This window comes from Macrotis lagotis, chromosome 1 (genome assembly GCF_037893015.1).
Source record: "Macrotis lagotis isolate mMagLag1 chromosome 1, bilby.v1.9.chrom.fasta, whole genome shotgun sequence".
Classification (NCBI taxonomy): domain Eukaryota; kingdom Metazoa; phylum Chordata; class Mammalia; order Peramelemorphia; family Peramelidae; genus Macrotis; species Macrotis lagotis.
Genome location: NC_133658.1, coordinates 578,720,503 through 578,747,163, shown reverse-complemented (window position 1 = coordinate 578,747,163; position 26,661 = coordinate 578,720,503). Strand labels below are relative to the sequence as shown.

General features: G+C 37.9%; 1 protein-coding gene across 4 annotated transcripts in view; it reads left to right on the top strand.

The window, feature by feature from the left end:
• MYLK (myosin light chain kinase) overlaps positions 1 to 26,661 on the top strand; it is a 410,235-nt gene that overhangs the window by 152,281 nt on the left and 231,293 nt on the right. For all 4 annotated transcript variants that reach the window (XM_074214675.1, XM_074214673.1, XM_074214672.1 and 1 more), the window contains exon 3: positions 12,035 to 12,242. In XM_074214675.1, coding sequence (XP_074070776.1) covers positions 12,035 to 12,242 — 208 coding nt within the window. The remainder of the gene's footprint in view (positions 1 to 12,034; positions 12,243 to 26,661) is intronic.

Sequence of the window (26,661 nt, the reverse complement as noted above, 5' to 3'; positions counted from 1 at the left end):
AACTCATTCAACCTTTCTGGAGAGAAATTTGGAACTATGCCCAAAGAGCAACAAAAATGTGCATACCCCTTGATCCAGCAATACCACTACTGGGTCTATACCCTGAAGAGATGATGAAAAAGGGTAAAAACATCACTTGTACAAAAATATTCATAGCAGCCCTGTTTGTGGTGGCAAAGAATTGGAAATCAAGTAAATGTCCTTCAATTGGGGAATGGCTTAGCAAACTGTGGTATATATATATGTCATGAAACACTATTGTTCTGTTAGAAACCAGGAGGGATGGAATTTCAAGGAAGTCTGGAGGGATTTGCATGAACTGATGCTGAGTGAGATGAGCAGAACCAGAAAAACACTGTACACCCTAACAGCAACATGAGGGAAATGATCAACCTTGACGGACTCCCTCATTCCATCAATGAAACAATCAGGGATAATTTGGGGCTCTCTGCAATGGAGAATACCATCTGTATCCAGACAAAGAGCCATGGAGTTTGAACAAAGACTAAGGACTATTACCTTTAATTTAGGGGGAAAAAAATTAATATCTTATTATCTGATCTTGCTATCGCTTGTACTTTATGTTTCTTCCTTGGGGATATGATTTCTCTCTCATCATATTCAATTTGGATCAATGTACACCATGGAAACAAAGTAAAGACTGGCAAATTGCCTTGTGTGGGGGGTTGGGGGGAAGGAAGTAAGATTAGGGGAAAATTTGTAAAACTCAAAATAAATAAATTCTTTCAAAATAAAATTCTGCTTTGCTCATAGAGCACAGGACTGTCTTTGATGTGGGCACATTAGCTCATAGTCTGATTGTATTAAGTGTTTGGGGAAATGCAATGGAATATTATAAGAAAGAGGGACTATGAAGAATATAGGGAAACATTGGATGATGTTTAAACTGATGCAAAGTGTAGTTAGGAGAACCACAAAAACCACAATGAGTGTAAATAGTATAAATAGAGCCTATAGAAACAACAAAAGTCAAAACTGGATACTGTGTAAATATAATGACCAAGTTTTGACTAGAGTTGATGAAGCTAAAGCCCAAGAAGATGAGATGACTTGTCCAAGGTCACACAGCCAACCATGACAGAACTGGCTCTAGAACCAAGAGCTCCTGACTTCTTTTACTATGTATTTCCACTACACCTTGTTCCCCTCACTTGCACATTACCATGAAGCAAACCGAGGTCAGTGGAAGAATTTTCTATTTGTTTTTCTTCCTACATAGAAGTTTATCGAAAGAAAAAGAATTCAGTTCTCTTAGACAAGATGTCTGTACTATGCAAATTATCCTCCCCAAAGCCCTCATGAATTCTAGAGAGACAAAGGGTTGTTTTAATTAAAAATTTAAATTAGCCCATTGATGTGGAAAATAGTATGGAGGTGGGGGCATTGTGAGCATATCTATTAAGGGACAGCATTCAGAGTATTTAGAGAACCAGAGACCTCATGCTCATGATTTAATAACCTTCCTAGCTATCTTATCCTCTTCCACTTTTACTCCCTGGCTCCTCCCTTTTATTTCTCCTCCACCATTTTACTCTTCAATCTAGTGACTGACCTCATTGTTGTTCCTCCATCTCCCCACTCCGTCTCTGGAACTCTTTTTTCCTCCTCATCTGTCCTCTGACTTCCCTGGCATCCTTCAGGTCTCAGATAAAAGCTCACCTTCTCCAAGAAGCCTTTCCCCAGTCTCTCTTACTGCTGAGTCTCTCTCCATTTTTTCTTGTCTGCATCTTATGTATACATTGTTGTTTGCATGGGATCAGTCCCATTAAACTGGGAGCTTCCTGAGAGCAAGGACTGACTTTTGTCTGTCTTTGTATCCCTAGAGCTTGGCAAACTTGTTTAACATATGTTTGCTGATGGTATACAGGCCATGAGACCCCAGGCAGATCCCTTAACCTCTGTTAAGTGCCTCCAGTAGATGTTTATAATAAATAGTAGAACAGTTACTGATCCCCTTTGGCAGGGGGGTTTCTTCACTGGAAGTTCCCTATCAGAGATTTGACCATTCCAAACCAAGGAACAAAAGACAAATTGTACTTTGCATCACAATAGGACTCTTTGTAGGATCTGTCTATTTATTTATATTCCTCTTTTATTCATTGGACAAATATTTGAGTGGCTCACCTTTTTCCAGGATTGTTCTAGAAGCTGTAGGAACAAAGACACTTTGCCCTTAAAGAGGTTATAAACCAGTGGAAGGTATGACAAGTTCATACATAAATTTAATAAAAGATGGAGCCTTGCTAAGTCCATGAGACCTGTACAAGCAAGGTGCTGTGGAGATTCTGGGAAGGGGCTGCTTTGGATAATCCAATGAAGCTTCATGGAAGTAGTGGCATTAAAACCAGAATTTAAAGGATGAATTAGAGAGAGCATTGAAGAAGCTAGGTGACTCAATGGGCAGAGTACTGGGACCAGAGTCAGTGATGAAGATTTAAGTTCAAATCTGACCTCAGATGTTTATTGACTGTGTGACCTTGAGAAAATCACTTAACCTCTTCCTAGCCTCAGTAGATAGAAGTCCCAACCTGGAGAAAGGAAGACCTGAGTTCAAATGTGATCTCATTCACTTAATAGCTGTATGTCCCTGGGCAAGGCACTTTTTCTCTCTTTGCCTTAGTCCACACGAAAAGGAATTGGCAGATCGTTCCAGTATCCTTGCCCCCACCCCCATCCAAAAACATGGACGGTAAGGTCACATACTGTCAGACACAGATCAATGAGTGAATTATAACAGCATGGCATAGTGGATTCATAATCTATTTTCAGGCCTTAGATTCAGTGGTCCTGAATTCAAGTCCCACCTGGAATATATATATAGGCCACTTGACTCTTGTCAAGTCAGCTCAATTCTAAGGTCCCCATGTGAGTTGCTATGCATTTACCAAAGGAGATTGGTTCCTCTGTTGGTCAATGAAATTTTCTTAATAGCAGGTCCTCATTTCAATTAAATCATAGATTCTTTCTTAAGAAATTGGATATTTGGAATTATTGTTGGAAATTTGGGTCCAGGCCAGCTGTGGTGGTACATACATAGGGAGTCCAATTTCTCTTGAACTTGTGAGTTCTGAGCTATAATGAACCAACCCTATCAAGTGTCTTCACTAAGCTTAGCATTTAAAGAGGTGGTGGTACCATACCAAGTTGACTAATGAGGGGAAAAGTTGGAAATGCAACAGGTCCTCTGTTACTGGGATTGGCCTGTGAGTAGTTCTGGACTAAGTGAAATTAAGGGGACTCAAAGGAAGGAGGGAAAGAAGAAAAAGAGGGAGAAGAGGGGGTAGATGGGAGAAAAAGAAGGATGGAAGAAAAAAGGGGAGTAAGGGAAGAAGGAAGGAAATAAAGAAGAAAAGGAGGCAAAGAAAGAAACAAGGAAGGAAAAAAGGGAGCAAGAAAGGGAAGGATAAAGTAAGGCAGGGTAGGAAAAGGTGCCTGAATGCTAGCCTAAGAAGCTGGGATATTTTGAGAGGTAGTCAATGTGTAGTTATCAGGGGTTTCTGGGGATATTCTTTTGAACATGGACAATAAATTTATTTTTAAAAAATTATTATAGATGTTCATGTTTGAATTTTTTCTTTTCTATCTTTGTTACTCATAACTGAACTGATTCTCCTCATTCCTGCCTCCTATGTGAAAATATGATCTTCTTTGTGACATAGTTTTCTAGGTGAAAAACATGTCTACATTGGTGTGAACATCCGTCCTTCATTTAGTGCTTCATTTAGTGCTCAGAGAAGCTGATGGTTGGTTGGGAATAGGAAAAAGAGGGACCAATACTAAGAAGGGGTGCAGAGGTGGCTATACTGATGGAATGGTTGAGCTGGAAGTGACCTTAAAATATTAGTTTACATTCCTAGCTCTAAGGTTTGCAGAGAATGTCACATGCATTAGCTCATTTGACCCTTGCACCAATGCTGTGAGGGAGATGCTTTCCTGATTTCCCTAGTTTACTCATGACAAAGCTGAGACTGAGAAATGCTAAGTATCCTGCCTAGATCACAAAGCTAACACGTCTGAGGCAGGATTTAAACCAAGCTCTGAGGGCCCCAAGGGCCATCCTAGGTCCACTACCCCAAGCTTCCTCTTCTAGTTCAATGTTTATATTTTACAGATGAGGAAAACTGAGGCCTAGAGTGGTGAGGTGCTTTGCTCAGGGAATAGCAAATTTTATGATTATAAAGTTCTAGCTTCTTGCACTGATCCCACATTATTTCCCTTGGTGTTTGCTAGGGTCAGGTAAACACATGCAGAGGTCTTAAGTCAGGGTTCTTAACCTTCATGGATAGATTTTAGGGCATCTTTAAATTTGATTGGGAAAATATACACTTCTTATCACTAGTTTTGTTTTCCTTCGTCAATCTACATAATTTACCTTGCATTTTTAAAAACTTTATTCTAAGAAGTTGTCTATAGACTTCACCACACTACTAAAAGCATCTATGCCTCCTTAGAATTTAAGAATCCTTGCCTTGTTTTTATTTCTGTTAAGTCATTTCAGTTGTGTCTAATTCTTGCTGATCCCATTTGGAGTTTTATGGCAAAGATACTGGAGTGGTTTGCTATTTCTTTCTCCAATTCATTTTATAGCTAAGGAAACTAAAGTAACCAAGGTTAAGTGATTTGCCTAGGGTCTCACAGCTAGTAAGAGTCCAAGGTTAAAGATGAATCTTCCTGTTTCTGGTCTAGGCTCTATCCTTTATGCTGTCTAGCTGTTCCCATCACAGATACATATATGCATTCATACATTCACACACACATATATGTATACACATATGTTGTTTTTGTTGTTGAGTTATATCTGACTCTTTTATGACCCCATTATGGAGTTTTCTTAGCAAAAATACTTGTTTGCCGTTTCCTTCTCCAATGAATTAAGGCAAACAGAACTTAAGTGACTGGCCCAGGGTCACAAAAGTCTGTGTCTGAGGCTAGATTTGAAATGAGATCTTCCTGACTTCATGTTCAGTTATCCAGTGAGCCACCTTGCTGCTTCTTACTTGTACACATAGACATAGGTCACATATACAGACGTATAATATTACCTATCACAGATAAAATCACATAGAAGTGACTTATTCGACAAACAAGTTATATCAGAGATAATTACACAAGATGTGAAGCAGTTTGCTTAGATCGTAGCTAAATCTGGTTGAGGACGTATATTCCTCCTCCAACTTTATTCATTTAATTAAATATTTACTAATGGCTTCCTTTTTGAAAGGCACTGATGGGACTCCAGAATTGTGCTGGTAGATGTTTAACAATAGGCTTTCCAAAAAAACCCACAAAAAACCTTTTAGGTTAAAAAATCTAGACAATTAGCAAAATAAATCTAGCCCAAATCTGTAGGACTTGTCCAAGTCCCATCCAAGCTATAAATGCACACATTGGAAATTTAGCAATCTACTATAGTGAACTGATTTAGCTCGCTCCGGCATACCCTGGTTAGGCTTGTTGGGTTATTGTCTACCATAAAACCAAGAGGATGGTCAAAGGTCTAAAACTAGAAAATGAAAATTAATTTTATGACTTGAAGTTTATAGGAATAGATGTTTTCTGTACCTGAAGTGCTTTACAGAGGACCCAGTAGGACAATTTGCCTTATCACTTGATTAGGGTAAGGTCTCTTATGGATCAATACCTAATGTGTTAGATAGAGATGGGAATGGAATTCACAGAACTTTTGTGGGAAATTCTAGTATCTAGGACAATAATGTAACTAGGGAGGTGAAAGGAGGACCACTATACCAAGTATATACATTTTCTTGATACAAAGTGTAGTTGGGATGATGTCTCCTCATTCTGCATTGATGTCGTCATGCTTCCTTTTAGTGTTTTACTCTTTGACTTATTGGTGGGTGACTTGGTTGGTTGGTTGGTTTTTCCTTGGGTTTTGATTTGGCTGATGTTGCTGATAAATCCTTTCTATGTTTCTCTTGAACTGCCTTCAATCTGTACCATTCCACTTCTCCAAGGTTCTTTCAGCACACCTGCTTACCTGTGCTCAATCTAAGGTAACAACCAATTTTTAGAGTTAAAGATTGTTAAATTACAGAACTTTGAAATCTTATTCTCAGGGATTAACTGAGTTAACTGGGTTAACTGAGGGTCCAGCTAGATCTGTGACTCTAGTTAGACTAGACCCAGGAATTCCATTTTCAGTGTCCACTTGAATATTTTTTTTTAATTAAAGATATTATTTGAGTTTTACAATTCCCCCCATCTTACTTCCCTCGCCCTACCCCCCACCCTCACAGAAAGTAATCTGTCAGTCTTTATTTTGTTTCCATGTTGTACCTTGATCCAAATTGAGTGTGATGAGAGAGAAATCATATCCTTAAGGAAGAGACAAAAAGTGTAAGAAATAACAAGATCCAGCAATAAGATATCAGGTTTTTTTTCTAAATTAAAGGGAATAGTCCTTGAAATTTGTTTGAACTCCATGCTTCTTTATCTGGATACAGATGGCTCTCTCCATTGCAGACAGCCCAAAATTGTTCCTGATTGTTGCACTGATGGAATGAGCAAGTCCTGCAAGGTTGAACATCACCCCCATGTTGCTGTTAGGGTTTTTCTGGTTCTGCTCATCTCACTCAGCATCAGTTCATGCAAATCCCTCCAGGCTTCCCTGAATTCCCATCCCTCCTGGTTTCTAATAGAACAATAGTGTTCCATGACATACATATACCACAGTTTGCTAAGCCATTCCCCAATTGAAGGACATTTACTTGGTTTCCAATTCTTTGCCACCACAAGCAGGGCTCTTATGAATATTTTTGTACAAGTGATGTTTTTACCCTTTTTTCATCATTTCTTCAGGGTATAGACCCAGTTCCACCTGAATATTCTAATAGTGGAAAGCATACTGCTTTCTGAGGCATACAGTGCTATTTTGATAGTTTAACTGGACCTGAGTTCAAATCCTTGCTTTGCCTATTACTACCTCTGTGACCTTGGGCAAGTTACATAACCTTTGCTGATGAAATCAAGCCCAAAACAACAGCAGCAAAAATGTGTTAATGTATTCTACAGATTTAATGTGAGCATTTTGAGGATGCAGATGGTGAATGGGGGTTATTAAAGATGGTTAATGTCTTAGAAACCACTCAGATTCCTGAAATTCCTGGTCTGGGTTCAGGTGGAAGACATAAATAATATGTTTTGCCAAGTAGACATTTCCAATAGAGAATAACTATACGGAGCTTTTAAGAATCCCTGATGGTTTAGCTGAGATTTCTCCTGGGAAGTCATGGGGGGAAGGGGTTGGGGGGCATATCTAGCAGGGTTTGATGGAGTACAATCTGTTTCTTAATTGTTTCTGGAATGTTTGAAATGTCACCAGTTAAGCATTAATGCTTCAGGGCCTGAGGGCCTATTGAGGCTGGGTTCTGCTGGAGGGGCCAAAGTGTTTGCTGATGGAATGCAAATGATGCCTTCTTTTAGTTAATAATTTATCTTCTTGGGGAACAAGGCTGTGCTTGCACAATTTGCTTAGGGTACCAGGACAACTTGCCCTAGAGCCACAAAAGGAAGGGTAGCTGGACTAATTAAACCATTACAGATTTGTCAAAAAGAACTGAGGATTTTTAGCTTAGACAAGAATCGACATGGGGGGATGGCAATGACACAGTCTTGGAGAATTTGAACTGCTTTAGACTTTTTCTCCTTGACCAAAGGGCAAAACTAGAGGCAATGCTTTTGCTCTTGTCTTTTTCAAAAGGGCCAATGACATCAGAAGGATTTACTTTCAAGTGAATTGGATTTCAGTAAGGCAGAACTGTGCAAAATCATCAGCCTCAGGTTCATCTGAGCCCAGTGGCTATGGACCTAGATCAAGATGACTGGTGATGGCCTGGATGCAGTGGGAGATTTTTAAGCTAAGGTCTTTCCCAGGTCTCAGTGGTGACAAGGGGGTCATATGGAAGTTAATTAGGTTCAGCATGTTCTAAATGTCTTATAAATACTTAGTCAAGAGTGATTAAAAATGGCTTTTATTAAACTATTATGTAACAAAAGGACCAGCTCTCAAGGGAAATGGGGCACTGAACCACAAAGAAGCTGGATCTTATATGCAGTTTGAAGGGCTTGTTCCTCCCCCTTTGTGCCAATCATTGGCCTGGGTCACAATCTAATTGATACAATCACCTCCATACATTTTTCCTGCTCTATTTGTTCTACTGATGAAGAACAGCTACCTCCTTGGGCAGGTACAAAAGACAATAACACATTCCTGCAAAGTTATTTCTTTAATCACATTTCCCTTCGTCTAACTCTTTCCTTCTAGTAGACAGGTTGGCATCTCTTGGATTTCCACAAAGACCAGACATCCTGGCTTTTGTAATGTATTATCCTCACAGTCATTTGTGAGGTGCTGGCAATACCCTTTCTCACCCTTGTGAAAGTAAAACACTTGATTGTTTCCCACAAACAGATTTTGGAAACAGCTTCTAATTATTCTATCCCAAAGTAGAATTAGACATTTCTTCTCATGAACTGGAGGATTACAGATGGTTAAAAGACAGAGAAAAGCCAAACAAAGCAAATAACAGACAGGAGTTCAAATGTGGTCTCAATAATATACTGGCTATGTGACTCTGGGCATGTCACTTAATCCTCAGTTTGCCTCAGTTTCTTCATCTGTCAAATGAGCTGGATAAGAAATGGCAAACCACTCCAGGATCTTTCCCAAGAAAACCAAGATCCCAAAATGGGTTCATAGAGAGTTGGACACAATCTCAAAAATGACTGAACAATGTATACTCTCCAGAACCTACAGCATATGATTCCAAATACTTTCAGTGTCCCATTTTTGTTATTTAAAGATAGAAGTCACTGGGTTTTTTTTTGTTTGTTTTTTTAGGTTTTTTTGCAAGGCAAATGGGGTTAAGTGGCTTGCCCAAGGCCACACAACTAGGTAATTATTAAGTGTCTGAGACAGGATTTGAACCCAGGTACTCCTGACTCCAAGGCTGGTGTTTTATCTACTTTGCCACCTAGCCACCCCAGAAGTGACTGTTTTAAAGTCAGGTCTATCAAGTTAGGAATATTGTCTTGGTCAAAACAAGAGATAAAGTGTTTTCTTCTTTGACTTGCAACTAACTCTGAAGTCAATACCCAAAGAAGAGTATTTTAAAAATCCCTTTGAGAATAATTGAAATTATGTAAATTATATAAAATTAAGTAAATATCTCTTCCTAAAGTGGCTAATCTGAAAGGGAGGGGGGTAATTACCCTCATTTGATTAAAAAAAAAATCTTATGTGTCTTTTCCTTGGAAAAAAAGGGTTTTTTTAAGTAATCATAAGATGCTAATATTCAAAGGAACCCCTAGTTTTTTGGGTCTCCAGTATGAGGGCCAGAGAGGAGAGGTGGCTAGAATCACATAGCAATAAAGGAGAAAAACTAAGGTGTTTTATCAAACTGGATGTGTGTGTACACACACACACACACACACACACACACACACACACACACACACACACACACTATGCATATGACCAGTTGCCAGGAAGCATACTTAGTACTTTATCCTCAGTACTAAGAAGTGGTTCGTTTGAGGTGGGTGGAGGAGGGAAGGGAGGAAGGAAAAAGGAGGGGCACTTAACTAATCAATCAACAAATATTTATTTCTTAAGTAGCAACTGACTACTGGACATCTTGAACTATGTATGTCTTATAAACATTTGGAACTTAACATGTCCAAAATGGAACTCACCAGTGTTCCCCACAAAAATCTCCTCTCTCCTTCTCTCTCCACTTTCCTCTTACCGTCAAGGACACCACCATCCTCCCTGTCACCTGAGATCATAGCCTAAGTGTCATCCTTGACTCTTCACTCTTTCTCTCCCCTCTCACTCCCCAATTCCAGGTTTGTCAATTTGACTTCATTTGTCAATTTAACATCTCTCTAATCCTCCCCTTCTCTCCTTGGATCTTCCACTCAGCTTTCAAAGTGATCTTAGTACAAATCTCACCTTATCGCTTCTCCTACTCAATATATGGCCATGACTCCAGCTTCTAAGATCAAATGTAAACTCTCTGCTTGACTTTCCAAGCCCCTCATAACTTCTCTGCACCCCCCCATGTTTCTAGTTTTGTTACACCCTATTCCTCTCCCATGCCTATATAGTCTTTAATCCAGTGACACTGGTTTTCTTGCTGTTCCAAAAACAAAGCTCTTCCTCTCCAGACTCCTGTAGTTTTCACTGGCTGTCCCCCATGCCTGGAATGTTCTGTGACCTCATTGCTGCCTCCTGGCTTCCTTCAAGTCTCAGCTAAAATCCCCCCCCTTCTATGGGGAAGTCTTTCCAAATCTTTTTGTTTTAATTAATCCTATGCATTTATTTCTTATATGTTTTTTAACTTCAGTATAAAATAATTTTTAAAATTATCATGTACATAGCAGAACATGAGAGGATTCATTATAAAACAAATTTTCGTTTTAAGAAAACCTATATAAGAGGTAGTGTACATTATTTACAAAGTTGTCCAATTTTTCTTTGCTTCCTTGTAGGTTTTATTTTGTTCTCTGCTGTGCACATTTTACTTCATTTCCCCTTCCCTCCTTTCCCCAAGTAAAGCTATGTGTGATGTATGTGTATATGCATGTGTATAGAGAGATCTATAAACACACATGTATGCAGATACTCATGCACACATAGACAAAGATGTAAAATTGTTCAATGCTTTTTTCCACTTGTCATCTGTTTCTCTGAAAGTAAATAGCATCCTCCTTCATAAATTCTGAGTCTTCCCATTTTTTTTAAATCAAACAACTCATCATTCCTTATACCACAGCAATATTCTAATTCAGTCACATTCTATTTGAGAGACTGTCAATGAAAGTTTCCCTCCAATTTTCTGCATTCCTTTTATTCTTGACTGCATTAGATTTATTTGTACAAAAAATTTTTAATTTAAAATAATCAAAATTATCCATTTTATGCTTCAACAATGCTTTCACCTTATAATAATGTTTGGTCTAGGGTTGATAAGCCATGTGAGCATATGGGTATATATAAACCTGTATGGATGTATCATTTATCTGCACACACACACACACACACACACACACACAAACACACACACACACGGAGGGAGAAAGGGTGAAAGGAGAGAGATCTTGCCATTCTGCATATAACCCAAACAATTTTTCTTCTCCTCCTCTCAGACCCCAGAATCCCTGTTTTTCAGAATCCCTGGCTTTCACCAGAGCTCAGACCAAATACTATCTTCTACATGAGGCTTTTTCCAACATCCTCAACTGTTAAATGCCTTTCCCTTTCACTTTCATTCCTCCCATCCAACAAATTGCTTCGTTCTGAAAAAAGTCATATTTTATTTTTGTGTTGTCTCTATTGATAGACCATTGGTGGCCCAATGAAGAGAGCACTGTACTTGGAGTCAGGGAGTACTGAGTTCAAATTTGACTGCAGATACTCATAACCATAGGATCCTGGACAAGTCACTTAACTCTGTTTGCCTCAGTATCCCTACCTGTAAAATGAGAATCAAAACAACTCCCAGGATAGTTGTGAGGCTGAAATGAGATGATTATTGTAAGGTACTTAGCAAAGTGCCAGAACCTAGAAGATGCTTATAATAATTGTAAAATGCTTATTAGCTTAGTACTAGGAAGATTCTCTAGCTATCTCAGTCATTTCTGACTCTGTGATCCCATCTGAGGTTTTCTTGACAGAGATAGCAGAACAGTTTACCATTTCCTTCTTCGATTCATTTTACAGATGAGGGAACTGAGGCAGACAGGGTTAAACAAATTGCCCAGGTCAAACAGTTAGTAAGTGTCTGAGATCAGATTTGAATTCATGTCCTCCTGATGCCTGGCCTAGCATTCTATCCACTGCACCACCTAGCTGCCCCTGGAACATAGTAGGTGATTAATCAATGTTCATTCCCTGCCTCCATTTCCTTTGTAATTTCAAAATCTATGCACTTGGCGTGCTTTGTTTCCTCATCTTCTAAGCCTCCGGTACTCATTGTTTCCATCTCTCCAGGTCAGAGGACAACCAGAGCCAAAGGTGACATGGCACAAGAATGGAAAGTGCATCACCCAAGGAGGGCGCTTCCTGCTAAGCAGCAATATCCGGGGTCTGTTCAGCCTGGATATTCAGGCTGTGAAAGGGGAAGACAGAGGAAAGTATACCTGTGAAGCCTCCAACAGCAGTGGCGTGCAACAAATCACAGTGGAGCTGACTGTGGAAGGTAAATGCTGAGATGTTTTCCTCCTGACACATTCCTGAGTTTGCTGGGGAAGAGTGGTTCAGGAAGAAAGAGACACAATTCCTACCCTTCTAAATAATGAGACATAAGACTAAATCCTTTATTGTAAGGGCTAGTCCTCTGGAAGTGGGCACAGGAGAAAACCGAGATGATGCAGGATCCAAAGATATCAATTAAAAATATATTTAGATCACAAAAACAACTTTTAAGAATCTATAAATTGAATATCTGTGTCTTATGTAAAAGTTTACTTGGAATATTTTTTTTTTTGAAAAGTAATCATGGGGCGGCTAGGTGGCACAGTGGATAAAGCACCGGCCCTGGAATCAGAAGTACCTGGGTTCAAATCTGGTCTCAGACACTTAATAATTACCTAGCTGTGTGGCCTTGGGCAACCCACTTAACCCCATTTGCCTTGCAAAAAACCTTAAAAAAAAAAAAAGAAAAGTAATCATTATTTCCAATGAAGTTCCATCTTAATTTGGAAGATGTGGTCCCAGAATATATTGGCCACAAACATAAATATATTCTTGTTATCAAAATTTCTTTTGATTCATGGTGGACATGGAAAAGTTGTTTTCTACAATCATCTATCAAGATTTAGAATACAGGCAAAGATAGTTCTAAAGGACTTGTGATGAAAAATATCATCCACATCCATAGAAGGAACTAAAGAGTCTGAATGTAGACCAAAGTACATTATTTTCAATTTTTAAAAATTTGTTGTATGCTGCATTTTTTTTCTCATGGTTTTTTCCCCTTTTGTTCTGGTTCTTCTTTGGAAAAATAAATAAATTTAATTTTAAAAAATTTAGATATCTAATGTCTAGACAGAAGATGAGCTCATCATATAGGTACAAATTTCCAACCTCTCTCTATCCCAATAGTAACTCATATTGGAGAAATCTTGCTTTTTAGAGCAGAGTTCTGTCTTTTTTTGTTTTTGAAGTTAGAATCTTCATGGAATCATTAACAAATTTTTATTAAATAGCATCATGCGCTATCATGTACCAGACTCTGCCCTCATCATTGAGCATAGAAATAAAAAGAACTAAACAATCTCTCCTGGAAAGGAATTTACATTACAATGAGGTGGGGACAGAGTATTAGATACCAGGGACAGGATTAACTACATAGGTGAACAGTTGATGGAAGCGAGATGACATAGCCAGAAGGGAGCAGGGTTAGTCAAGAAAGATTTCCAAGGGGAGGTGACATCAAGAAGGACCAAGCCCATTGTAAAAGCTTAGTCCTCGCCTGTTGGTTGTCGACTGACTGCCCCACAAGCATGACTGGGAGTTGGGATTTCTATTATCCTGTCCCTCCCTACCCTCTCTCTGTGTCCATGAAAGGACTGGCAGAAAGAAGCACACATAGTTCAGATGCTTTCCCCGACTCCTTCACATTAATGGAGTGCAGGTGGCATTGGTCTGGGGTGCTGCCAACCTCATAAGTGGCTTGAGGTCAGTGGATAGATGGTTCTCTTCATGCTTTGTTCAAAGCCTTGGGGCATGTTGGAAATATGTAATTAATAACATTGTCTTGGTGCATTCTATTACAATCAGTAATTACAGTACAATACAGTATTAAATTTTTTTAAAAATTTATTTAAGGGGGTGGCTAAGTGGCGCAGTGGATAAAGCACCAGCCCTGGAGTCAGGAGTACCTGGGTTCAAATCCAGTCTCAGACACTTAATAATTACCTAGCTGTGTGGCCTTGGGCAAGCCACTTAACCCCATTTGCCTTGCAAAAAAAAAAAACCAAACATAGAAAAAAAATTTATTTAAGGCAATAGGGTTAAGTGGCTTGCCCAAAGTCACACAGGTAGGCAATTATTGTCTGAGGTCGGATTTGAACTTAGGTTCTCCTGACTCTAGGGTTGGTGCTCTATCTACTGCACCACCTAGCTGCCCCTTGACTGTATTAAAAATTCCAAAAACCCTTCTAAGCTAAGCAACAACAAATTAAAAGCAGCCATATGCCTTGTTTCCCCATGCTAATGTTCAAAGAGGGCAGTACCAATCTTCCTGCCTCTGGACCTCTCACTCTCTCTCATTGTACATATCCAAGCTGTTGTCACAGCCTGTCGATTTGACCTTTGCAACATCTCCCAAATACTCCCCTTTTCTCTTTGATCACTGCCCCACTAGGGTAGGTTCTCATCACCTCATGCCTATATTGCTGCCATAGCTAACTGGTGGGTCTATCTTCCTCAAGACTCTCCATACTCCAATCTGTTCACCATTCAACCACTAAGTGATTTTCCTAAAGCACAAGTCTGATTTTGTCATCCCTTTCTCAATAAATTCCAGTGGTTCTTTCTTTCCTTTAGTAACAAATACTAAATACTCTGTTTAATTCAAAACCCTTTATCATCTAACCTATTCCTACCTTTCTGTCTTCCTATACCATACTCTCCAATACAGTGACATCAGGATGTAGCTGTTCCATGAACAGGATGATCCATCTCTCAAATCAAGGCATTTTCTTTGGTGGTCCTCCATGACTTTCTCTCGCTCCTCCACTCCAACTACTATCTCTCTGGCTTCCTGACTAAAATCCATCTTCCATAGTCTTTCCTAATCCCTCTTAATTCCAATGTCTTTCCTCTATTAATTATTTCCTATTTATCCTGTTCATAACTTGCTCTGTAAATATTTATTTGCATATTGTCTTCCCCATTAGATGGCAAGCTCCTTGAGGGTAGACAATGTCTTTTGTCTCTTTTTGAGTCTGTAGAAATTAGTATAGTGTCCCACAATGTAGGAGCTTAACAAATGTTTATTAAAATGAATTGAATTGAACCCTGAAGTAAGTGTGTGGAGACACTGGCTCTTCTCATCCCTACTCTGCTACAATCCAATTGTATGATCTTGAGTAATTGACTTAACCCCTTTGAACTTCAGTACTCTCTTCTGAGAGATAATCAAAAATGTACATAAATTATTTCTAAAGTCCCTCATATATAATCATGATTGACTATACAAAACTTGCCAATCCCTAGTACAATTACTAGTACAGATATCAGCTGTACAAGGCATCCAGGATAAAAAGACAGAAATGAAAGAATCCCAACCCTGAAGAAGCTTATATTATTTCTGTTAATTGATATTTTATTTTTTCAATTACATGCTGTGGTAGTTTTTCAGCATTCGTCCATTTGTAAATTTATTTTACATTTTTCTATCTCACTTACTTTCCCATGTTGATACACAGTCTGATTAAAAGTTATATATGTGCACTTGTGTTTAACATTTGCAAATTAGTCATTTTTTGTAAGAGGATTTAGGACTAAAGGGAAAGAAATAAAGTCATGAGATAGGAAGGAAAAACAAGAGAAATTTTTAAAAAGTGAATATAGTGTGCATTCAGATGGTGTAGTTTTTTTTTCCCTCTGAATGTGAATAGCATTGTCCATAACATTGTCCTTGATCCCTGAACTGCTGAGAGGAGCTACATCCATCACAGTTGATCATCTCGCAATGTTGTTGTTAATGTGTACAACATTTTCTTGGTTCTCTCACTTCACTCAGCATCAGTTCATGTATGTTTTTCCATGCTTCTCTAAGGTCTGACCAATTATGGTTTCATTTAGAACAATAGTATGTCGTAACATTCATATGCCATATCTTATTCAGCTTCAATTTCCAATTGTTTGCCACTCCAAAAATAGTTGCTATAAATATTTTTGAACATGTGAGACTTTTCCCCATTTTTTACGATTTCTTTTGGTATTAAAAAAAACCCTATATTCTTTCGGGAAGACTTCTAATTTCATTAGTATTGACAATTCCCAGATAAACATGCTCCTCTCAATACAGCTTAGCACCACCTTTTTTACAATTTATAACTTTTATAAGTTGCCTTGAACAATAAGAGATTAAGCAACTTACCCAGGGTTACACAGCCAGTGGATGCCATAATCATGTTTGACTTTCATTGTCGAAGAAGACCATGACATCAGGGAGGTGATACCATGACAAGCACCTGAATTGGATGTGAGGGGGAGCTGTGCTAAGTCACCAGCCCCACTTTCTCCTCCAGTGGCCAGATATGAATCAGGATGACTGGAGATAGCCCTGGATGTGAGGCAGTCAGGGATAAGTGACTTGCCCAAGGTCACACAGCTTAGAGAGAATCAAATATCTGAGGCCAGATTCAAATTCCCATCTTCCTGACTCCAGACCAGTGCTCTATCCACTGTGCCACCTAGCTGGCCTAGTGAATGCCATGGGCAAGACTTGAATCCAGGCCTTCCTGGATCTGAGGCTCTTTATACATTATACTTTGATGCCTCTCTCGCAAAATATAGATAAAACAAGTAGCAGATTATTTGAGAGATTAGAAGAGGTAACTAAGAATTATCATAAAAGGTTTCCTATGGAGTATGATGCCTGGGCTGAGTTTTGGAGGAAATGAGATCTAAAGAGGCAGAGGTAAGGTGGGAGCACACCCCAGTATGAGAAACAGACAACCTGTATAAAGATGTGGAGATGAGAAATAGATAATCATTCATCAGGTATGCTAAGAAGACCAGTAAGGTCAGAGAATGTTTTTGTAGATTGGAAATGTAGGTTGGGCCCTGATTGTGAGGGTTTATAATTATCAGTCAGAAATTCTGTTTGAACTCAGGGGCAACAAAGAGCCATTGGAGTTTATTGAGTTGGGGATCTGATTTGCATTTTAGGGAAATCACTTTAGAAACTGTGTGGATGTTGAATTAGAGTAGAGAGAGAGACTTGAGGAGGCAGGGAGAGCAATTAGGAGACTAAAGCAATATGCCTGCCTAAAGGTCAGGAGAGCCTATGCTTAGGAGTTGACCATGTATATGGAGAAAGGGTATTGGATGCAAAAGAAATTATGAGGTAGAGATGGCAAGATTTGGCCACTGATTGTGAGATAGTAAGTAAGATGATAAGTAAGTAAGATGAGTAAGAAGATAAGGATAATGCTGGTTTTTCAAAGTTGTAATTACTCTAGAGTTTGGTGGTACTTGTATATTCATCTCTGCTGTCAGAACATTAGCTCTTTGAGGGGCAACAATCATGGCTTTTCCATTTATTGTATCCTCAGTTCTTAGCACAGTGTTTGCCATATAGCAAATATTTAATAAATGCTTTTTTACCAAGTGAACTTACCTATATACATGATGTCCTTTCTACCTTCAGAAGAATTGAAGCTTTCTGAGTACAGGGGCTATGCCCTGTTTTTTCCTTGTATCCCCATATCAGAGCAAGAGGTGCCTAACCCCGGACTTACTAACTTCTTCATTGACTGATTGGAGCTCTCAAACCATCAGGGAAGTTCCAAAGAGGGTTGAGTTTGTGGGGGAAAGGTAATGAGTTGACTTTTAGTCATGTTGTGTTTGAGATACACAAAGAGCATTGAGTTTGAACTATCCAATAGTTGAGAAAGATAAAGGAGAATCTGCTTAAAATAAATCTTTAGATCTTCTAAAACCCTACTCTAACAAGTACTTCCCAGTTTCTCCTAAGCAATGAAAATTCTGTTTCTCTTGCAATTAAAACAAAGCGGATAAAACCAGGCGGTTGAAATCTTCTAACAAATAAGGTCACTGCTCTACCCATTCCTATGCTTTTCCTTTGATTTCTCTGGCATATGATGAGTCTTTTTTTTTTTTTGGTAAGGCATTGGAGTTAAGTGACTTGCCCAAGGTCAAACAGCTGGTTAAATTATTAAGTGTCTGAGGTTGGATTTGAACTCAGGTCTTCCTGACTCCAGGGCTGGTGCTCTATCCACTGTGCCACCCTGTCCCCCTGGCAAATGATCTGTCTTGTGGATTAGAGGCTTCTTCCCACTGCTACTGGAGAATTATTTGCATTCAAGTTTGCTTAGATTCTCAGGAACTATTTCTGTGGTAAAGGAGATGGTGAAAATGACTCCACCTCCTGGGTCTCAAGCCTTCTTGGTATCACAGGGTCCTTATTGTGTCATAATACTTCCTAAACAATTGGAAATAATTGACAAGGGTGAAATCTCTTTGGCCCCAGAGTTCTAATTTATTACTTATGGTAATGTGAGACATGCACAGTGTCACCTAATTTATTAGAGACCTCAATGATGGTCTTCTCCATTTTACTACAGTGAGCCCTGGGTCAAGAGTCTGGATTGAAGGGACGTCCCTTACTATTTTTAGTTGCTTTTCAGTCATGTCCAACTCATTATTACCCCCCTTTTTTTTTTTTTTACAAATATGGCTGTACTTAGTTGGCATTTCCTTCTCCAACTCAGTTTATAGATGAGAAATTGAGACAAACAGGGTTAAGATGACTTTCCCAGGGTCACTTACCAATTAAGTATTCTGAATCTGAGTTTGAGATCTTCCTGACTTCAGGCCCAGTACCCTATCCACTGCTCTACCCAGAAGCTTCCCTTCCTAACTGTGCTCCAAACTCAGAAATTTCAACCTGAGTTTAGGAGGATTCTAAAAGGTTCCCTGAGGATGAGACTATGGATCCAGTGACATAGGCAGTAACACATTTTTAAATGCTTCTTGATTGAGCAAGGATGAATTTCCATGTTCATGGAAGGGCTAGGGGTTTCTTTTCCCTATATGAAATATAAAGGCAAATTCACTGTCAAATCAGCGTGGCCATCTAGTGAAAGATATCAAAGATGGTGCCCCTTGAAGAGGCATGAATTGGATCCAAAACTCTCCCAACACTAGGCAAAAAAGGCATAGGATGATTGAATTCTAGTCTGGGAGTTTGTCTGGGGTTTCTTTATTCATTTAAACTTATTGTTCCTCTACTTAATACTCTCTATTAGCCCTGTTTCTCTTGACCAGACCAAGCTTCTGGCTAAGTTCATACTGACCTTACTCCTAGGGCCTTCCTCTCTAAATTCTTCTCATTTGATCATATACAATCATAGATTGTTTATGATCTATCAGAGTCAGATGAGGCTTTAATGATCATCTAATGCAAGTCCTCCTTTTCCAGATAAGAAAACTGATTAGAGATTAATTTCCTAAGATCAGATTATTAGGATGCTCCCTACCAAAAGTTATAAAAGGAAAAATATATCCTATCACATAGGGGTATTTGTCTTAAATGTCTTTCTCCAAGCCTCTGTTTATTCTAGGTCTGCCTTGTTGGACCCTAACCAGGAAGTGAGTAAACATTAATAAAGTGCTACTATGTGTCAGGCCCCATGCTATATCTGAAAATATAAACAAAGACAAGACAGTTCCGGCTTTTGAGGAGTTTTCTTGCAACTATTTATTTATGAGCAAGGAATAGGGAGTATGAATTGAGATAATCTCAGAGAGAATATGCTAAGATTACAGTGGTCCAGGAATGGGTTCCTATAGAAGGTAGGATTTCAATTTGGACTGGAAAAAAATCAGGAGACTGAGATAAGAAGCATTCCAAGAATGGGGTAATGCCAGTGGAAATTCCTGAATTAGAAGATGGTGTTACTTGTGTGATCCAATAGCAAGGAGGCCATTATGACTAGATATCAAAGTATGTGGATGAATGTAAGGTGTAAGAAGACAGAAAGATGGGGAGGTTATGAAGAGCTTTGAACTGCAGGGACTTTTAAATTTGATCCTGGAGGTGATAGAGAGCCAGTGGAGTTTATTGAGTAGGGAAATAACAAGACTATACCTGCACTTTGATACTTGAATGGCAGACAGAATGGAGTGGGGAGAGACTTGTGGCAAGCTGACCACCCAGTAGGCTACTGAAGTTGTACATGGGTGAGATGATGAGAGCCTGCACCAGGGAACTGGCAGTGATAGAAGGCAGAAGGTAATAAATTAAAAGAGATGTTACAAAGTAAAATTGACAGGTCCTGAAAAACATATAAGATATGGGGCTTGAGAGAGGTGAGAAGTCTATAGTGAGCCTGAGTGATTGAGAGGATTTTGACAAATATGGCTGTACTTAGTTGCCATTTCCTTCTCCAGCTCAGTTTATAGATGAGAAACTGAGGCAAACAGGGTTAAGATGACTTTCCCAGGGTCACTTATCTATTAAGTATTCTTTTTTATTTTAAATTTTTTTATCATTTTAATTGAATAATATTTTGTGTTTTTCCAATTACATATAACAACAGTTCATAACATTGATCTTTTTAAATATTTATTTATTTATTTATTTTGGTATCATTGATTTTTTATAATATTTTTATTTCCAAATTTTTCTTTCTCCTCAAAACAGCAAGCAATCTGTTACAGGCTATACATGTATAATCATCTTAAATATATTATTTATATAAATTTAAATAAATATATATTTTATATAAATATATTTATATATAAAATATATATATAAATATATATTAAATAAATATATATTTCACATTAGTCAAGTTGTTTAAGAAGAATCAGAACAAAAAGGAAAAACCATAAGAATAATCAAAAAATAAATTAAAAAGATGAAAATAGTATTCTTTGATCCACATATCATAATTTTCTCAATCAGTCCTCAATTGATGGGCATCCCCTCAATTTCCACTTTTTGCCACCACAAAAAAGAACTGCTATATTTTTGTACATGTAAGTACAAAAATTTTTTTGTGATCTCTTTGGGATACAGACCTAGTAGCGGAATTGCTGGATAAAAAGATGTATGTATGCTTTGGGGCATATTCTAAATTGTTCTCCAAAATGGTTGGATTAATTCCCAACTAGGAGCATGGCACCCTTGACAGTATACAGAAAATTAGAAGAGAGAGGTTTTTGCAGCAAAGATTATGAGTTCAGTTTCTGATATGTTGATTTTCAGAGAATTGCAAGATATCTACTTCAGATATTGAATAGGCTATTAGAGATGTGAGACTGCAGATAAGAGCTTGTTGTTCAGTCATTTGAGTCACATCCAACTCTTCTTTACCATGTTTGGGGTTTTCTAAGCAAAGATCCTGGATCAACTTGCTATTTCCTTTTCCAGCTCATTTTAGAAATGAGGAAACTGAGGCATATGGAGTAAAGTGACTTGCCCAGGGTCACATAGCTTGAGATCAAATTTGAACTAACGTCTTCCTGACTCCAGGCTCAGCACTCTCTAATCCACTGTACCACTCAGTAGATTTGAGACAATCTTTGTCTTAGTCACTATCTTCTCATTGGAACCTCCCTGTTTTATATTTCAGGACACAGGATTCCAATTAACTAATCAATAGAGTAATTAATAGTATTAAGTGAGGTGAAATGATGAGCAGGAAGGGAACCTGCATTAAGTTCCTTTTTTTGATATGAATTAGACAAGATGATTTCAAAGTCTCCTTTCACCTATGAGATTCCATGACCATGTCCAGTGTTTTTGAAAATGTGCCACTAATTTTGACAGATAAGATGAAAAAATTGCAGATGATATATTATTTCTGATCAAGAAAACATAAATAATTTTGTTTGATTTAGATTTTACTTCCCTAGTCTATGCAGTATTGTAAACATAATATATTGGACTAACATACCATTGTTTTTCATGCAGTGCTGTCTCTCTAGTCAGCTGTTGAATTTTCAGTATGAGAATTTACAACCTCAAAAATTGGCAAATGCTAAAAATCGGGTAGACAGGTGGTACAGTAGATAATGCACTGGATTTGGAGTCAGGAAGATCTGAGTTCAAATCTAGGCTCACATACCTCCTAACTGAGTGACCCAGGGCAAGTCACTTTTCTTCTTCTTGCCTCAGTTTCCTCATCTAGAAAATGGTCATAATAGCCCCTACCTTCCACAGTTGTAAGGATCCATTAAGATAATAGTTGTAAAGTACTTAGCATAATGACTCACCCATAGTGAGTGCCATGTAAATGTTAGCTAGTGTTATTTTTTGATTATCTAGATTTAAGAAAATATTGGAGAAAATGCTAATAATGCAAATTAACCATGATTTCTTCTAGAATAATAGTGTTCTATCCCATTCATATACCACAGTGTATATTTTCCCCCAAAGAGAACATTGTTAAACATTTATCAGGAAAATTACTGATACAAACAAAATTTGGCAAAAACCTGTCAACAAAGAATTTAATAAAAATGGCCATTCTTGTCAACTTTTCATGTATGAAGGTTCCTACTCTCTTCTCATATTGTCCGTTTAAGAGTTAAGTGGTTCAGGATTCCTGCTGTCAGAGAATACTGGGTTGTGAGTAAACAAAGTTTGAGATCCTCTCATCTGGATCCAATCTCCTTGTTCATAAATGAGGAAATCTAGAGAGTTTAGATTCATTAGAAGTCATCTTCAGCCCTCCCACTGGAAAAAGCTTCCCTCTACAATATACCTGACAGGCTGTTATATACCTTAAAGACCTTGAGTAGGAAGGAATCCAAGGCTTCCTGAAGCAGCCTGTTCATCTTTTGGGGAGTTCATTTTCTACCAGTAGAGGACACAGCAGCACAATTCAAAATAAGAACTTCTGCTGTTAAGGAATTTCCCCTCTTCTCCCTCTCTAGGGCATAGCCATCATTGATTGCAATTAGATGTAATGTTAGGACCATGCACTCCCATGATAGATGAAGTAATACAGATAGAATCAGGATGAAGAGTTTTGTTTTTGTTTTCTTAATTTAATTTAATTTTCCCTCAGTTACATGTATAAATAAGTTTCATCATTCACTTACTTTTAAAAAATATTTTTATTTACTTGTTTTTTCCAACATGCAGCAAAAGTTTTCACCAATCATTTTTTTACAAGGTTTTGAGTTTTGCAATTTTTATGCTTCCCTCCCTTCCCTCTCCTTGATAGAAAGCAATCTGATATAGGTTCTTTATGTATAATCATGCTCACTATCGATTCATATTAACCTTGTTGTGAAAGAAGAATCACATCCAAACAGAAGGGAAAAAATTAGAGAGGAAAAATGACATAATACATAAGACAGCTTTTAAAAATTAAAGATAGTAAGCTTTGGTCTGCATTCAAATTCCACAGTTCCCTCTCTGGATATGGATGGTATTTTCCATCTCAAGTCTTCCAGAATTGTCTTTGATTATTGTACTGCCGAAAAGAACAAGTCCATCATAGTTGATCATCACCTCATGTTTGTTGTTAGTGTGTGCAATGTTCTTCTGGTTCTGCTTATTTCACTAAGCATCAGTTCATGTAAATCTTTCCAGGCTTTTCTGAAGTCCTGTCCCTCATGATTTCTTATAGAGTCAAAGTGTTCCAATTTATTCATTTACCACAATTTTCAACACTCACTTCTAAAAATTTGAGTTCCAAATTCTTTTCCCCTCATTAAGCAAGCAAGTTACTTGGCATATATTAAAAATGTGTGGTCATGAAAAACATTTTCAGAATAATCATTTTATAACATAAACATAACCCCCCCCCAAAAAAAGAGACATCTCAAGAAAAATAATGAAAAAAAAATCTTGCTTCAGTCTGATTTCAGACACCATTAACTTGCTCTTTGGAATAAATAGTATTCCTTATCATAAATCTTGATGATGAGTTTTTTGTGCAAAAAAAGAATTTGCTTAGTATATTATTTAAGCCAACTCACCAGGTCACTCCCTTCATTCTTGCCCTCAGGCCAGTGTGCAAAATAACTGCCATTTCCTTACATCCCTACTCCTTTCCTTTCCATAAGCACTAGATGCCTGGTCCTTAGGGTTCACAGCCCTGAACACTCATCTATTAGAATTAGAATGTAAGGAATGGTCACTAGTTCTTAGAGCAGAATTCAAAGTGGGTATGCCTATGGTGCTTTTTGGGTGGCAAACCACTTTCTATACCTCTTATCTTTTTTTTGTTATATAAATATTTTATTTAACTTCCAATTACAAATTACAGTACAATAGTAGTTTCTACCAATAATTTTTTTTTGCAAGGTAGTAAGTTTTTTCCTCCCTCTCTTCTTTCCCCAACAGAAGGTAATCTGATATAGGCTTCACATTTGCATCTATTATAAGCAAGAAGATTCTTCCCTCCTATATTTTGAACCTCACAATGCCCCACCCCCCAGGTCATTTCTAGCTGGGGATATCAAAGATTTCATAGTGGAGGGGCAGCTAGATGGTGCAGTAAATAGAGCACCAGCCCTGGAATCAGGAGAACCTGAGTTCAAATGTGACTTCAGACACTTAATAATTACCTAGCTGTGTGGCCCCATTGCCTTGCAAAAAAACCAAAAAGATTTCATGGTGGAAATGGTTTGAGCTGAGGCTTCAAGGATAAGTCTGGTATCAACAACTGGGGATTGTGGAGGGAACATTTTATGAATAGGAAATCATTGCTTCTGACACCAGAATTTTTTTTTTTTTTACTGATTAAGCTTTTGGAGATTTTGGGGGGGGGTTGTTTTTTTTTTAAATTTTACCTTTTTCACCACAATTTTCTCTAAATCAGTGATGTCAAACTCAAATAGATCCAGATCCCTGTGGGTTGCATAATCTAGTACAGACTTTAGTTTAGCAAGCTATCTCCTTTCTAATCTATTTCAATTGTACCAGGTTTGAGGAGTAGCAGTGGTATAGTGGAAACAGCTGTTAGGCCACTAGATGGCATAGTGAACATAGTGGATACAATGCCGAGTCAACAAGATCAGAGTTCGAATTCTGCCTCCTCTATTTATTAGCTGTGTAACCCTGGGCAAGTCACTTAAGCTTTCTCTGCCTCAGCTTCCTCATCTGCAAAATGGGGGATTTTTTTTTAAAACATCTTTTTCATAGGGATATTGTCCTTGGCAAATCTTAAAGTGCTAGATAAATATTTTTGTTATTGTTATTATTCTTAATATTTGAAAACTTAGGTCTAAATTCTGATTCCACCTCTTAATTATTGACCTTGAACAAGTTATTTAAATTCTTAACTTCAGTTTCCTAATCTGTAAAATGAGTGTTTTGGTACAGATTATCTTTAAGGTCCTTTCCAAAGCTGATATTTGCTGTTTTCTAAGATTTATGATCAGTGAATATTTCTTTATTCCTCTTATTTGATTTCTTGTAGGCTTATATGTTCATAAGTATTAAGCTGTAGTTTACAAAATGCTTTTATATAGATGACCCCCATTCACTTCTTCCAACCATGGAAAATTAAAAAGGGAGGCATGATTATTTCCACTTTACAAATGGGAAACCAGAAGCATAAAGAAGTTATGATTTTCCCTTGGCAGAGTCAAGATCTCAAGCTTAGACTTTTAAGCCCAGAACCATTATTCTTTCTATTATACAATATTTTCTTATGATTTATCTCTATGATATATTCCAATAGATTGTCATTCCTATATTATAACTTTCCTTCTTTTTTCAGTTTCTATACATGTAGCATTCCTACTTTTACATTTTTTGTACTTTTGCAGCTTAAACCTGGCTCAACAGTATTTGTAAAAAAAGATCTTTTAATGTTGTTCCTTTTACTCCCTAATGTCCCATCTTTTCTCCTTCACTTTATTCCTTACTTTTCAGAATGGAAGTATCCTCTGCTTCCTCTGATCAACTAGTTTCTCCAAGAGCCTGCATTTTGAGGAAGATAGCAAGGCCAGCCATGTCTTCATTCCTTTCCGGACTGCACTATGACTCCCTGAACTATTTCTATGAAGCCTCCAAGAGAGGCTTTTCTCTTTTCTCCCTCTTCTCCTTATTCTCCTTTACTCCCTCCCTTCTTCTCAACTGCCTTTTATCCATTGTCTTCCCCCAACTAAGAATGTAAGCAACATTGTGCCTGGGACATAGTAAGTGTTTGATATATACTTTTTGAATTGACTTGTTGAACTGTCAAAACAGTAATAATTTCCCAATCATGAGAAGATAATGAATCCATGAGAACATCATAGCCCAAGTTCCTTATTTTACAGATGGAGAAACTGAGGCCCAGGGAGTACCATATCAGTAGTCAGTTGCAGAAATGGATCTTAAACCTAACTCCTCTGACCCCAGATTTCATGTTCTTTTTACTTGAGTACTGGATATTTCCCCAATTTCCTGTGTTATGGTGATCAAAAACTAAACAAACAACAACAAAAAAAAATTCCTCAAAACTTGACAATTCATATGCCCAAGGGCAATAAAAATGTACATACCCTTTGATCCAGCAATACCACTATTGGGTCTATACCCTGAAAAGATTATGAAAAAAGGTAAAAACATCACTTGTACAAAAATATTCATAGCAGCCTTGTTTGTGGTGGCAAAGAATTGGAAATTAAGTAAATGTCCTTCAGTTGGCAGAATGGCTTAGCAAACTATGGTATATGTATGTGATAGAACACTATTGTTCTATTAGAAACCAGGAGGGATGGGAATTAAAGGAAGCCTGGAGGGATTTGCATGAACTGATGCTGAGCGAGATGAGCAGAACCAGAAAAACATTAAACACCCTGATAGCAACATGGGGGTAATGCTCAACCTTGATGGACTTGCTCATTCCATCAGTGCAACAATCAGGGGGTATCAGTGATAGAGAATACCATCTGTATCCAGAGAA